Source organism: Tachyglossus aculeatus, chromosome X1 (genome assembly GCF_015852505.1).
Source record: "Tachyglossus aculeatus isolate mTacAcu1 chromosome X1, mTacAcu1.pri, whole genome shotgun sequence".
Taxonomy (NCBI): domain Eukaryota; kingdom Metazoa; phylum Chordata; class Mammalia; order Monotremata; family Tachyglossidae; genus Tachyglossus; species Tachyglossus aculeatus.
In genome coordinates this window covers 84,601,969-84,615,729 of record NC_052101.1, presented here as the reverse complement: position 1 = coordinate 84,615,729, position 13,761 = coordinate 84,601,969, and the positions used below count along the sequence as shown (strand labels likewise).

General features: G+C 57.5%; 1 protein-coding gene across 2 annotated transcripts; it reads right to left on the bottom strand.

Moving 5' to 3' along the window:
• Positions 1–200: 200 nt before the first annotated feature.
• Positions 201–13,559, bottom strand: SLC9A5 (solute carrier family 9 member A5). Of its 2 annotated transcripts, XM_038772566.1 has the most exons (17): positions 13,366–13,553; positions 10,475–10,600; positions 10,298–10,336; positions 8,790–8,953; positions 8,350–8,428; positions 7,839–8,016; positions 6,151–6,371; positions 5,706–5,908; positions 5,395–5,484; positions 5,067–5,137; positions 4,610–4,739; positions 4,298–4,386; positions 3,821–3,947; positions 3,068–3,238; positions 1,940–2,009; positions 1,360–1,494; positions 201–683 (listed from the first exon to the last, which is right to left on the bottom strand). In XM_038772566.1, the coding sequence occupies exons 1-17, from the start codon at positions 13,523–13,525 to the stop codon at positions 211–213; spliced, it is 2,526 nt and encodes an 841-aa protein (XP_038628494.1). In that variant the 5' UTR covers positions 13,526–13,553; the 3' UTR covers positions 201–210. The 2 variants fall into 2 exon arrangements, with proteins under 2 accessions (XP_038628494.1, XP_038628493.1); XM_038772565.1 differs by lacking the exon at positions 5,395–5,484 and having other exon boundaries at positions 10,298–10,600; positions 13,366–13,559.
• Positions 13,560–13,761: the final 202 nt, after the last annotated feature.

Sequence of the window (13,761 nt, the reverse complement as noted above, 5' to 3'; positions counted from 1 at the left end):
AGGGAAGGCTGGGGGATGGGGGAGCCCTAGGGAGGAACAAGCCCAGGAGACACAGCAGCTTCCCCGGACTGAGTCGAGCCTGCTGCAGGGCTGAGCAGGAGCCTCTGCCCACAGTCCTGTCTCCCTGGCTCTTTGGACTGCTCCGACTCCAAGAAGAGACCTGCCACGGCCCTGCTCCGCCCACCCCATCCCCGCCCCCCACCTCCCAGGCTACAGCCGGCCAGCTCTGTTGAACTGAATAATCCAACGTGGGCTGGCAGTTCCTGTGCTGAGGTGGGCTTGGTCCTCAGGTGCCATGAGCGGCTGTAGCTCCTGCTGCTCGGGCCCATCAGCGCTGCTCTCGCTGCGAGAGCGCCCGGCCTTGCCTAAGCTTGGGGGGAAGGCAAAGCCAGCCCGAGGGTCAGGTGGTGGGGCCAAGGGATCACGCGAGGGCTCTTCTCTGGGTGCCCAGGCGGGTGGCCGGGTCAGCAAAGCAGCCTGGGCACAAGGTGGGGAAGCAATGCTCTCCAGGGAGGAGATGCTCTGGCTCCAACCCATCTGCATGTCCACGGGCACAATCTTCGTGGTCTCCGAGGACACGTACACTGCCAGGTCGCCTTGTCCACTCTTCCAGGGTAACTCCTTCTCGGCACAAGTTGGGGATGGTGGAATGATGCGTGGGCTAGGGCACACCTCTAGGCTCCCTGTGGGCACAGCACCGGGCAGTGGGTACCCAGGATGGGGGTTGGGGGGAGAATGGAGGAATCGGCCTTCCTATTTGGAGACCAGAGACACGTAGATGTGGCAGGGCTTTGGGGGAGGGGCCTGAGTTGTGGGGAAGGGGCCAGGGGGCATCCAGGAGCTTGGAACGCTACGAGGTTGGTTAGGGAGTGCCTGGGACCCAGGTGGCAGAGTGGACTTTGGAGCCTTAGAGCCGAGAGGGAAGGAGGGAGGGAAAGAAGGAGGGAGGCAACATATGTATGTTTGTGTGTTTGTGTGTGTGTGTGTGTGCTTGCGTGCACACGTGTGCAGCCAGGATCTCTGCCGGAAACTCACACCGACTTAGAAGTAAACTGAAGTTTGGGCTTAAAGGGAAAGAACTGAGAAACCAGCCAGAAAGAGATGTGAGCAGAAGCCAGAAAGGCTGCTGTAGGATGATGCAAAGGGGAAAGCTCTTGTCCCAGTCCAGGAAAGGGTGGGGTAGAAAGTCTGTGAGTACAGGATTTGGGCCACTTCCCACCCAGCCAAGGAAACTTCACTATGGGCAGGAAGGCAGTGAGGTGGTAGTCAGGGAATTTGAGGGGGGAAGTCCCTGGGAGGGGCTGCAGGGGGATGGGGGGGCAGCCTTGTGGCCAGGCAGAGACTGTGTTACCGTGTTACCTGTGACTTTGCGTCCCTGAAGAACTTCACTGGTTGCTCGGGCCACAAAGACGATGCCTTCATCATCCTCCTTCTCTGTCCCGGAGCTGTCACTTTCCTCTTCCTCGTCAGACTCCACTGTTACAATCACAGCATCTGGGAGGGGACAGAGTTTAAATCAGGAGGCTGGGTTCAAATCCTTCCCAAGATGAAATACCCAACCTCGGCCCCTGCTCGCCTTTCCCCAGGGGCCTCTCCCCAGCTTCACTGACTGTCCACCGCGATCCTCTCCCCCATGCTCCTTGCTTGGAGGCTTGGAGCCCCAAGAAGGCTCTCTCCCAGGCTTCTATAGTGAAAAGGATATGCAATGTCGACCCTCCAACTTGTCCCATCCTGCCCACTGGACAGTAGGCTCCATGAGGGCAGGAGGCAGGGATCGTGTCTACCAACTCTATTGTCTTGTCCTCTCCCAAGCGCTTAGTAGAATGCTCTGCACCCAGAAAGCACTCAAGAAATACCACTGATTGTCTTGTGCCTGTAGGCCCACCATCCAGATAGTCCCACCTCATCCCTCTGCCCACTCCCTCTCAGCCCAACTTGCCAGTGTCCTTCCAGTTCACATTCCTCTGGGGTTTCCCATTGGGAGTCTCTGTGTCCTCTGAGCTCTCCTTCTGCAAAAATGGGAAAGACCATTCTGTACCCATCCATTCATAAGTGGTATTTATCGAGCACCTAAGGGGGACAGGGCCCCATACTCGGCATTTGGGGAGTGCCCAAAAGAAATCAGAAACGCGTACTCCCTGGCCTCAAGGAGCTCATGCTCGAACGGGAGGGGCAGTAACCACAAACAGACAAATTTACAAATAGATAGAATTCATCAATGCAAAGTAATTGATAAATTCACCTGACACAGACCCTGGCCCGTACCCGGGGCCCCCATTCTGGCAGAATTCCGTGTGGGCCGAGACTCGGTCCAGCGATGCAGGAGCCAGAGGGAGCCTGTCCTGCTAGGCCCCTCCCTTGATCTAGGTTAAGAAGAGCTCCTCCAATCCCAAGGCAGGTTGCAGGTCACAGAGACACCGGGCAGCACCACCCCCAGCCCGGACCCCCGGTCGTGCTACATTGAACTAGGAAGGCCTCCCAAAGGGACACCCGGGGCCCCAGCACTGGGAATATTTCTCCCCGTGGGGAGAAGGGGGGTGTGGAACTCTCCCCTCAACTCCCAGATCCTTCGACCCAGAGAGTCCCACGGCTCTCTCCTGGTCCAGAGCCTAGGCCGAGATGCCATGGTCACCAGGGATGTCACGGGCCACCCCACCCATGTCCCTTCCCCTCCTCCAGCCCCAGCCTAGCTCTGAAGTGGAGATCAAGACTGAAAAGACTCAGCATCTGGAATTCACCAGAATCTGAGGGGACTGAGAGAGTGGATGGGATTGCCCAGCCCAGTAACCTGTTCTCCCCAGCCTCGGGTTACCCGGCTGACACCTGGGCTGGGATTCCTGTCTGTAAATACAACTGACTGATTGTTTCCGCCAGCTCCCGCAGCCGCCCCTCCAAGCCCCACTCCAAGCAGCCAGGTTCTTGTTTGCCGAATGCAGGAAGTCCGGCCTCACCGCAAGCCATCAACTAAGACCGGCGACCGTAGAGGGAAAAGCTGACGCTGGAACTGGGGAGGAGGCCAAGTCTGGGGAAAGGGGGGGCCAAAGGGGAAAAGTGAGGAGGGACCTGCCTTCTTCCGCCCAGCCTTGCGGAGCCGCAGTTTGCTCTTTGAGAAGCAGACGTTGTGTTTGGTGGACTTGAAGGACTCAAGCCTCCGCTTCATGTTCTGCTGGAATACCTCCTTGTCCTGGCGCTCCTGTGCATCTTCTGACATGAAATGGCGACTGCAGCTGGCCTTATACTGCAGAGGGCATACAGACACCCATGAGCCCTTGGCTGGGCAGCACCCTTCCCAGTTTTGCTGGTTCCCTGGCTTCCCCAGGAGCCCTGCTGGTAGCCTGGGGCCTGGGCCTCTCCACCTCCCGGCCAGGCTTCACGGAGCTCCTCTGCCCTGGTCCCACACGTCAGCTGGGCCTCAGGACACAGGAAATGCCTGGGGAGGGCCCAAGAGTCAGGATCCAGAAGCAGCCTCAGCTTTAGGGCTGCCCCAGCTAGCCCAGCCCATTGCTCTCCACTGGGCAGGACATGAGGCTAGGACTGTTTGCAGCCCTGCCCCTGACTTTAGTCAGGGTAATCGCTTCCTGGTGTGGTGACCCCTGGCGTCTACCCAGGAGCGGAAGGGATTGAATCCGAAAAGGGCAGAGCAAGGGATGTGCGGAATGGTGAGGAGTCAAAGGAAATGCTCCTGGCCCCTAGAAGGAGTTGGGGTCAGGAGTCTCACCCTCTGGGGAGTTATCCCAAAGAGCCTCCAGGTTTGTCCCTTGGAAGGCTGCAGGGTCCCTTCCAGGGTCAGGGCTGGGCTTTCTCTGTCTCCCTATCTCACCCTGCGACGGGGCTTGTAGAGGCCTCCACAGAGCACATGGTGCATGATGGCATCTTCCCGGTCCCGGCCACTCCGCACAGTGTCAATCACCTGCAGGTCCAGGCAGGCTCCACTGCCACTCTCCCTCCTGGGGAGAGTAGGAACATCTTGGGGTGAGGGGAGACCAGGGAGGTGAGGATCCGGGACAAGCACCGAGCCCTATGTGGGATGGGGACATAGTAAGCGCTTAACAAATACCATAAAAAAGTGGTCAGATGTGTGGGGCTGAGGGCAGGTAGCAGAGACATGGAGTGAAGGGGTGGAGACAGACAGAAAGTACAGATTTAGAAGAGGCAGCAGGGGACAGGCCAGGAAGAAGGCCTGAGGCCCAAGGCCTGGGGACAGACTACAGAACACCCCAGGCCAAAGGGAGGGCTTTGAGCATATCTGGAGGGTCCAGAGAGCTCAAGGGAGTGGGGGGAGGGCCCCTGGACTCACAGCAAGTTGGTGACAGAGGTTTCCGCCATAGAGCTGCGGCTGGGCATAGAAGGCAGAGTGAGGCCCGCTGAGGATAGGACATGGCCGCCCTAGGGGAGCCAAAACAGAAGTTAGAGTGTGTCAGCCCTCCTGGGCTCCCTGGGCACTGCAAAGTGCAAGACTTGGAGGTGGAGACATTCTGATTGCCTGAACCCTGAAATCCCAGTAGCCAATGTCCCCAAGGACCAGGAGCCAAAAAGGGGGCCCCTAGCTCCTCTGAACTTGCCCCCCAAATTCCCTGGGTGAGCTTGGGACTGGCAGAGGTAGGCCCACCTGGTCCACGAAGCTGATGGCGTCCCGGATGTTTAATTTGTAATAGACGTCCCAGATCTGGTCTCGGATGCGGTAGGCTGACCGGCGCATCAACAGCTGACTCAAATACTTCTTGTCAAAGTGTTCCCATCTGGGTGGGAATGTCGGGGAGGGGGGCTCAGACCGTGGTGCCCCCGAAAAGTAATATCTCCAGCACACCAAATCTAACACTGCACCCGGACAGAATGCCTTCACCCAGTCCCTGGACTCCACGAGTCCCAAATTGCTCTGCTGCTGAGCAAGACAGCCCTGAGATTGCCCCAAGATCCATACAGATCAAACCCCAGGGAAACTCCCCTTCCCTCCTTCCAGACCCCAAATGCCAGAATGCGGCACCCCTCCCCAGTTGGATATGTTCACATGGTGGGAGGGTGGAAGGCCAGGGAAGGGATGAAAGGGAGCAAGAGCAGTTCCTCACCTGTCTCTCCAATAATGGTAGCCATGATGCCCAACAACATCCTCCACTGCTGCCAGAATATGGTCAAAGGCCTGGAATTGGGGATCCCGATCCAATCAGAGGGTAGATAGGACCCAAAAGAGGCCCCAACTTCCCCAGGAGTATAGCATGGCCCCCACTCTCCAAGAAGGAGCCAGTGCACCCCTCTATGATCCCCAAAGAGGTAGAGCTATACCCAACCCCAAAACCCTTGGTTACCTCTAAGGCTTGAGAAAAGAGGAGTGGGGGGGAGAAGGAAAGGTCAAAGGGGAGGAAGGGGGAGGAGGCATTCGGGGATGCCGGGACCCACATGTTCATGCAGTTCCTGGTTCAGGGTTGGTTTGTGGTGGTCACTCCTCTTCACCTTCAGCCACTTGACCAGCGGCTTGATGGTCAGGCCCTAGGGTTCAGGTGAAGAGTGGCAGGCTGGAGGGAGGAGCCCATTGCGGTACCATCACACCTCCAGGGATCCGGTCTCTCTCAGATCCCATACTGTGACCCATATCACCTCGACTTTCACTGGGTCTCCCCCACCCCACCAGCTTCTACCCCTCTCTCTTCCCTGGGCCTGAGGGTGGTGAAGACCCCAACTCTCCCCCTCAGCCTCTCAGCTCCATTCACCTGCACGATGACCGTGAAGAAGACCACCACGATGGTGGTGGCCACAAAGTAGTCCTTGGCAGGGACCTTGGTTCTGTCCAACAGAATGACGAGAGCGAAGGCCACAGCCCCCCGCAGGCCCCCATAGGACATCACCACCTGGTCAATCTTGTCCAGGGGGATCAGCCGGAACTGGTTCAGCACCCACGTCTGCAGGACCACTCCTGCAGGGGGAGGGAGGGCAGGCAGAGCTAGGAGGGTCTCAGAGGGAAGGAGGCCGGGAGCGGGAGAGGGAGGACCAGTGGAGGGAGGTGTTCAGGTTAGGGGCTGGGAAGGTTGAAGTGGTTCAGGGCTGGTCAGAAGCAGGGGCCTCTGGACCCAGTGAGGAAGGAGGCCGTGGAGAGCAGGAGGGGGCTGGGGATGGGGGGACAGGGCAAGGAGGGAGCAGGCAGAGATGGGGCAGTACCGAGGGCACGGAAGAGCAGAATGAAGATCAGAGTGCCAAGCACTAGTCCCGAATCCCAGGCCCACTTGGAGGAGTCGACAGCCGAGATGCCGAGCAGCATGAAGATAACTGTCTCAGCACAGCTGGCCAGGGTCTTCATGGTGTACTTGACAGTTGTGCGAGACTTGTGGGAGATGTTGGCCTCCACATACTTCTTGCAGCCCACCCCACATGCCGTCACCCTGAGGAACACATGGGGAAAGGCAGATGGGAGGGGCAAGGCCAAAAGGCCTCTTGGTATCTCATCTCGGGCAGGTTAGGGTTTGAGAAGAACTGGGATGAGCAGGGCTGAAGCAGGGCAGATTGAGGCAGACAGGGCAGGGTGGGGCCGGGGGAACCAGGGACAACTATAAGGACAATGTTGGCATTTAGGGCCTGGGAGACCCCGGCAAAGACGAGTGGCCTTCCATCCTGCCCAGGAGCCAAAGCACCTGCCGCTGACTTCAGACTCTGGCTTCCTCTCCTCGACTCAGTTGTAACCTCAGCGCCCACCCCAGCCCCCCACACACACACACACCCCTCACTGCATCCTGGTGTACTCCCACAAGTGTGGCAGTCTTCAATGGGACTTCTTCTAATGTAGACTTAGAGTAATAGTCTAGACCTATCTGGGGAAGGGGCTCTAAGCCCCAGTAAACCCCCCAGGGCCACAGCTGGCCCAGACTAACCATGAACAAGAAGGCTGGAGGAGGGAGCGGGGCTGTCAGCATGGACCCTCCCCACCCCCGACACTCTAAGTCCCTCCCAGGCTAACCGCTCAAATGGAAAATGGAAACAGTCAGCGCTCTTCTGTTCCTTTGCCTAAACTGGAGGGATCCACAGTCTCTCCCTAGGAGAGCGCTGTTTCCATTTCCCATTTGAGCAGCAGATCTGTGTCCAGCATGCTGTGTGACGGACATGAGGACACAAGAGAAGACTTCCCAGAAATATCCCGGGAGATCCAGTGCTTAGAACAGTGCCCAGCACTTAGGACAGTGCTTGGTACATAGTAAGCACTTAACAAATACCATTATTATTATTATTATTATTATTAAACCAGGGACCTTCTGCATCAGACCTTGTTGTAGGTCACAGTGTGCCCCTGGGGCCCTCTGGGCTTTTTCAGGGTAGAAGTGCAACGAAGAAGAAAAAGAAAGAGAAGAAATAGAAGAGAAGGAGGAAAAAGCGGAGGAGAAAGAGGAGGAGGAGGAGAAGGAGGAGGAGGAAGAGAGGGAGGAGGAGGAGAAGAAGAGGAAGAGGAAGGCCGGTGGTATTTATGAAATGCTTCCTATGTGCCAAGCACTGAGCTAAGCACCAGGATAGGCATGAAACATGCTGATCAGATGATATCCCTGTCCCACACGGGACTCACAGCCTAAAGAGGAAGGAGAGTGGGTATTCTATCCCCATTGAGCACAGGAGGAAATCGAGGTTCAGAGAGGATGGGTGACCTGCCCAAAATCCCCCAGCAGGCAAATGGCAGAACTGGGATTAGAGCCCAGGTCTCCAGACTCCCCAGGCTCTTTCCACTAGGCCCCACTCAAAGAAGGAGACTAATGGTGAGGGCAGCCTATTGCAGGGGTGAGGTAGGTGGCTCCTGACCCAGACAACTTCCTGTCCCTTTCTCCCTTGTCCCCCTCTGCCCAACCCCCCCCTCCAGTGTGACTCACGCGAGGATGGCAGAGAGTGAGGCCATCTCAGCGGTGAGGTAGGCAGCATAGGCGAGCAGGAAGACCAGCAGTGGCTCGATGATGCGGACCCGCTTGGTGAAACGTGTGGTCAGTGCCAGGAGGAAGGCAAAGACTAAGCCCACAGCCACCCCGCCCAGACTGACCACGAACAGGGAGGCTGGGGGAGGAGGCGGGGCCGTCAGCATGGACCCCCCCACACACTCTGAGCCCCGCCCAGGCCAACCACTCAAAGGTGGGGTCGAGGGAGAATGTTGACCCCCGTTGTTAATCCCAAGGGCTGAAGCACAGACCCTCTGGGTTCCCCTGGGCATCGACTCTCCTTGGGAGGTACCCAGGGCTAGGGATGAGTGGAGAGCCTGGAGTCTAGTGTCCTCCTCATACCCTCCAGGAGGGACTCGACACCCAAAAGGAGGGGGGGTCCGGCTGCTGGTGAGAGGGCCAGGGTGTCGAGGAGAGGAAAGTGGGAGCTGGAGGATGGGGAGATACTGACCGACACCCTTCACATAGTCCATAGCCTGGACGTTGGTTGAGCCCATTTCCACGAAGGAGTTGTACACCTTGTACAGGACCTAGGGGTAGAAGGGAAGGGGCAGAGTCAAGCAGGAGGCAGAAAAGGGTCAAAAGGGAAAGGCTAAATCAGAGGGCAGGAGGAAGGAAAGCAAGGGTAAGGGGCACAGAGGGCAGCAACTCTGAAGGAGGGAGAGAGAGGAGCAAGGAGGCACAAAAAAACCCACAAATCAAAGCCAACCTGACTGCTCCCCCATGTGCCCTGCTGTGCCCCTGTGGCTAGGAACCAAGCCTAGCTCAGCCCAGAAAATCAGTCAGCTCTGGACCCCAGGGCCCTCTGAGGGAGGGAAGAGGGGAGGCAGCCACGGGCACGATGAGCAGGCAAGTCGACCTTCTAGGCCCCTACCCATCGCCATCCCTCACCACGGTGACTGCGTCGTTGAGGAGTGATTCGCCAAAGACGATGATGAAGAGCGTCTCGTTGACATGAACCTCCTCAAATACGGCCAGGACGGCCACCGGATCCACTGCCGAGATCAGGCTTCCAAACAGTAGGAAGTCCAGCAGGCCAGCCTGCACGTTGAGGGCTGTGGAAGCAAAGGAAGGGGAGGGAGCACTCTGAGATATGGGAGGAGGGTGCCCAGGACTGCAGGGGGTTGTGGGAGAGTGATGCTCTGATGGGAAAGAGCCTGCTGGGGAGGAAGAGGAGTGACATCAGAAAACACCACTCCACAGCATGGGAGCCACTAACGAGGTCAAGCACAGCCAGAGTCCCAGTGAGCCCTCAGTGATGTCGACCCACAGTTTCAAGTAAATGACACTGAACATTGTCCCAGGGGAGTGCCCTTCTTGCCCCAAGTCTCTCCCTGATCATCTGGAGCTTTTCTGAGTGCAGAGCCTGGCAGGGCTCAGACCTAAAGAGGGAACCCTGCTATGCCAGAAGGTGGTTCTTGATCAATCAATCAATCAGAGGTATTTACTGAGTGCTTATTCTGTGCAGAACACTGGACTAAGTGCTTGGCAGAGTACAATAGAGTTAGTTGACATGATCCCTGCCCTTGAGGAGCTTACAATCTTTGCAATCCATAGGTGGGAGGTTGGGGGACTTGGGTTGGAGACAAAGATCTGAGGTGTTCCAGATACCAGGCTGCTAGGAGGACATGCTGAAAACCCTTGAGCAATGTAGTGGGCCAATCTCTCCTTCCTGCGGGAGAAATTTCCAGTTTGAGGGGGTTAGGTCTCTTTCTGAAGAATTGTTTGGAGTTGCAGTTGGGGAGAAGATTCTGGGGGACAGGGCTTAGAGGTAAATCAGCCTGGAAACAGGGAACCCCCAGACTGCACACCCCTCCAAGCTGAGGTCTGGGGAAAAGGAGCAAGAGACAAGTGGGTGGAGAGGAGGGGAGAGTGAAGCATCCAGGGTTTGCCCTAAGCAGAGCCCCAGGAAGCAACAGGCCTCTTCACAGCAGGAGTCCTGCCTTGGGAGAGCAGAACTGCAGCAGGACTGGCAAGTGGCCGCAGCAGCCGGAGACAAGAGAAAACACAGCGGCCTGGTGGGCGCCACAGCCTGGGCGGCCCACGCCCAGCTGCAAGCAGGGCGTTTGCTAAGCAATGTGGAACCACATTGCTCAGCTGCAACTCGGTAGGTGCCCAGACCCAGCTGGCAAAAGTCTGGGTTGGGCACTGGGAAGATGCCAGCAAGAGGAAGTGGTGATTCAGAGGCTCCACCCAGAGTTTCAGCCTGGAATCCATCTGTGAAGGGCCTGGAGAGAGAACCCCCCAGGGCCTCACTTGGCCCACTATGGGGCCTCCCTGATGGAAGAGGGAGGTGACATGACCCAAAACATCCCCAGTTTATCCCCAAGAGCTGCAGCCCATGGCTCTGAGTCCCAGCCAGGAAGGTTCCGGGCCTGGCAGGGAATTGGGGAACTCACCCATAAGTCCTGTTTGCTGAAGGCCCCAGAGAGCAGCACCTGTGGCAAAAGAGTTCCAAAGTGTGCCTATCACGGCGTAGGTGAGGATGGCGCCCAGATTGTCAAAGAAGAGGCGGCTGGGCATAAAGTAGCCAGAGTCGAGCACAATTGGGGGCAGCAGAAAGAGGAAGAAAGTACCCGGCTCCAGCTGGTACTCAGCCTTCTTGGCCACAGCCAGGACGATGCCCCCCAGTGCCAGTCCCAGCATGATCAGTAGGCAGCTTTCAGGCACCACTGAGGTCACCTTCCAAGACAGGTGGAAGACTGCAACACAGAGAGAACAGCAAGGTCACAGAAACCATCTGAGGACACAGTGTTCCTCTAGACTGGGTCCCCCATTGCCCAGGCAGAGTCTAACTCAGAGGTTCCCCGGCTGGGGGCCCAAGGTAGCCGGAGGAGAAAAAGGGCGAGGAACACCCGTGAAGCAAGTGTGACTTGGAAAGATCTCAGGCCTGAGAGTCAGAGGACCTAATCCCAGCTCCGCCACTTGTCTGCTGTGTGGTCTTGGGCGAGTAGCTTAACTTCTCTGGGCCTCAGTTTCCTCATCTGTAAAATGGGGATTAAATCCTATTCCCTCTTACTTAGCCTGTGAGCTCCCTGTGAGACAGGGACTGCATCCAAGCTGAGTACCTCTCATCAACCCCAGAGCTTAGAATAGTGTTTAGCACATAGTAAGCACTTAACCAATACCATTAAAAAGAGTACTGAAAAAGCCCCCAGTGATCACTCCCTAGGTCTGCTTTCTCTTTGGGATATGTGTGGTCTTCCTTCTCCCACCCCTCCCTGCTCCATTCCCAAGAAGGATAGCAGGAATCACAGGGAATGGGGCCTCCGGTTCTCCTTTTCTCAGTGTGGAGCTAGTGCCTGCAAGACAGAGATCCCTGGATGAAAATCATCTGCTCTGAAACTGTATGCAAATTGGCAAAATCCCCTACATGGGTGGGGGGGAGGGGTTGTGTGAGGAATGGGCATGCATGTGTGTGTTTGCGGGTGTGTGGTGTGTGTGTGTGTGTGTGTGTGTGTGTGTGTGTGTGTGTGTGGGTGGGTGGGTGTACTTCTGCCTTTTGTCTTCCCAACCTGGTGATTTTTTTGTGTGTGTCAGGAAGGAGGCTTTGTCCCTCCTGTCTCCATCATGCCTCTTAAGCTAGAACGCTCATGATGATTTATGAGAGAAACTGCAGTAATTTGGGAGCCCAGAGTCATGTCATCCTGATCTCCAAGCCCTGGACACAAACAACAGAAGCATCTTGGTCACTAACCGGCTCTCTCAATTCTGGGGCACCAAATCCCAGGAGCCTCTTCCCACCTCCATTTCCAGCTCAGGCTTTCAAAGTCCCTCCTCCGTGTCTGGTAGATCTGTCACGAGCCTGCCTACCTTTATTTCAATAGCAAAAAAATCCGTCATTTTCCATTCATCCCCGAGCTCTTCGTGTCTCTTCGGGCCCAGGCGGCACTCTCTGTTTTTACCCTGTCCGTGGGGACCCCCTATTGTGTGGTGCTCTCCCCAACTCCGGGGCCTACTTCTGTTACCTGAAGTGCCTATTCTTGGCCTGAGGTGGGACCTCTAGCTTCCCATGCTTTCCCAAATACAACTGTTCAGTTACCGAGGTGGGGGGAGGCCTGCTTCCTTCGCTTCCTGCAAACTGCTCTGTCCCCATGGTTCTTCTCAATTCTAGGTTAGTGGGAGGCTCCAGGCAGGCTAAGCAGAGAGGTTAGGGTACAGTCTGTGCCAGAGGCAGCGGGAAGAGAATAGCAATTATCAGCTAAAATTAGTTACCCCGATAGAGCCACAGCATGAAACAGAAGGGAAGAAGTGGGATCTTGAGAGGAGGGGGAAAGAAATGTTCTGGTCTCAGCAGGGTCAATTGGGTGGTGAGTGGACAGTGACGGGGCCTCAGCCATCTTGGAAGCCCTACAAAACCTCATCTGGTCCCTGCTTTCTCTAAGGCAGAGAAAGGCACCTGTCTTTGCAAACTACAATTCTCTCACCTCACTACTCAGGGCCTTAGTCCCCTTGGAGGGACTGCCCTCAGAAAGAATCCAACCAATCCATCGGTGGTATTTATTGGGTGCTTGCTGTGTGCGGGACACTGTACTAAGCGCTTGGGAGAGTACACTACAACAGAGTTGGTAGCAGACACGTTCCCTGCCCACATTCTCTTGGGGTCAGGCAGGGCTAGGAATGAGAAGCCAATTCCTCAGTTTGTCCTGGGAGCAGTGGAGGGAGCCGAAGTGCCTGACCCAGCAGCACTGGCACCAAAGAAAAGGGGAACCCAGAGCTAGCCAAAGTAGCCCATAATTGTGGTACGGGGGCTCAGGCACAAGGAAGCAGATGGTGTTCCCTAAATCCCTAAGAGGGATGGGAGGGGGGGAGTTGGAATGGAGGAGCAGCCTGGCTCCAGAGGTCCCTTGTGGATGAGGCAGGTGACAGATGAGGGCCAGAGAGGTGCTAGCAAAAGACCCAACTTGAAGGAAGGCACTATTGGGGGGGGGGGGGCGACCAGGGCAGGACTGAGGGAGCGCCAAATAACGGGCTAGAGAGTGCTAGACCTGGGGCCGGGAATCCGGGGTTCCATTCCTAGCTTCATCACCATCGCACTGGGCGACCATGGTGTGTCTTTCTTTCTCCATATGCCATCGGCGGTCCCCACTTCCAACGGATAGGGGTGAGTCTCTGTCTGTGAGCTCGCAGGGGCGGGGGGCGGAGGCCCGAGGGGTTATGTAAGGGAAGCTGAGAGGGAGGGGCGCCTTCGGGCAGAAGGAGGAGGGTGGAGGAGAAGCAGTCGGAGGAGTCCTGAGGGGGAAGAGGAAGAGCTGGGGAGAGGCCCCCGAGGAAAAAGGAAAATGGGGAAAGAGCGAAGAGAACCTCGGAAAGGGCGCGGAGGGGCGGGGACGCTTAGGACCAGAGCGGAAGAGCCGGAGGCGAGTTTGGGGGGAGGGAGAGCGTGAGGGGGCCGAATCGCAGGGCCCTCTAGTCCCGGGTGCCGCGGGGACGGGTTCCGTCGGCGGGTCAGCTCGGCCGCACTCACCGATTTTGGCCAGGCTGGCCACCAGGATCCACACGGCCACCAGGTAGGGCGCCTCCACCTCGTGCCACTGCCAGCGGAATAACGCCAAGCCCTGGGGGGGCTGGCCCGGCTCCCCCGGCCCTTCGACTACCGCCGCCTCCGCCGCCCCCGGCAGCGGCATCCCGAGCAGGTGCAGCGCGGCGGCGGCGGCCAGCAGCATCCTCCCGCCGGCTCCGGCCCCGCGCCACCGCCGCCGCCGCCGCCGCCGGAGCTGCCGCCCGGGCCGCCCCAGCGTCACAGGCACGTGGGGCCCGCTCCCCCCAATCCCGGCCCCGGATCCCCCCAACCCGAGTCCCCGATTCCTCCAATCCCGGACCCCCAAATCCGGGCCCTCCGATCCCGAAACCCCCGAAACCC

What these genes read in the sequence shown, in the direction of transcription:
- SLC9A5 (XM_038772565.1), bottom strand. Translation starts at nt 13,525, where the DNA reads ATGCCGCTGCCGGGGGCGGCGGAGGCGGCGGTAGTCGAAGGGCCGGGG. An exon ending in TCTGCTCTTCCGTGCCCTCG is followed by an intron (nt 5,909 to 6,150) that starts GTACTGCCCCAT and finishes CTCCCCCTGCAG; the next exon opens with GAGTGGTCCTGCAGACGTGG. An exon ending in TGTGAACTGGAAGGACACTG is followed by an intron (nt 1,495 to 1,939) that starts GCAAGTTGGGCT and finishes GTCCCCTCCCAG; the next exon opens with ATGCTGTGATTGTAACAGTG.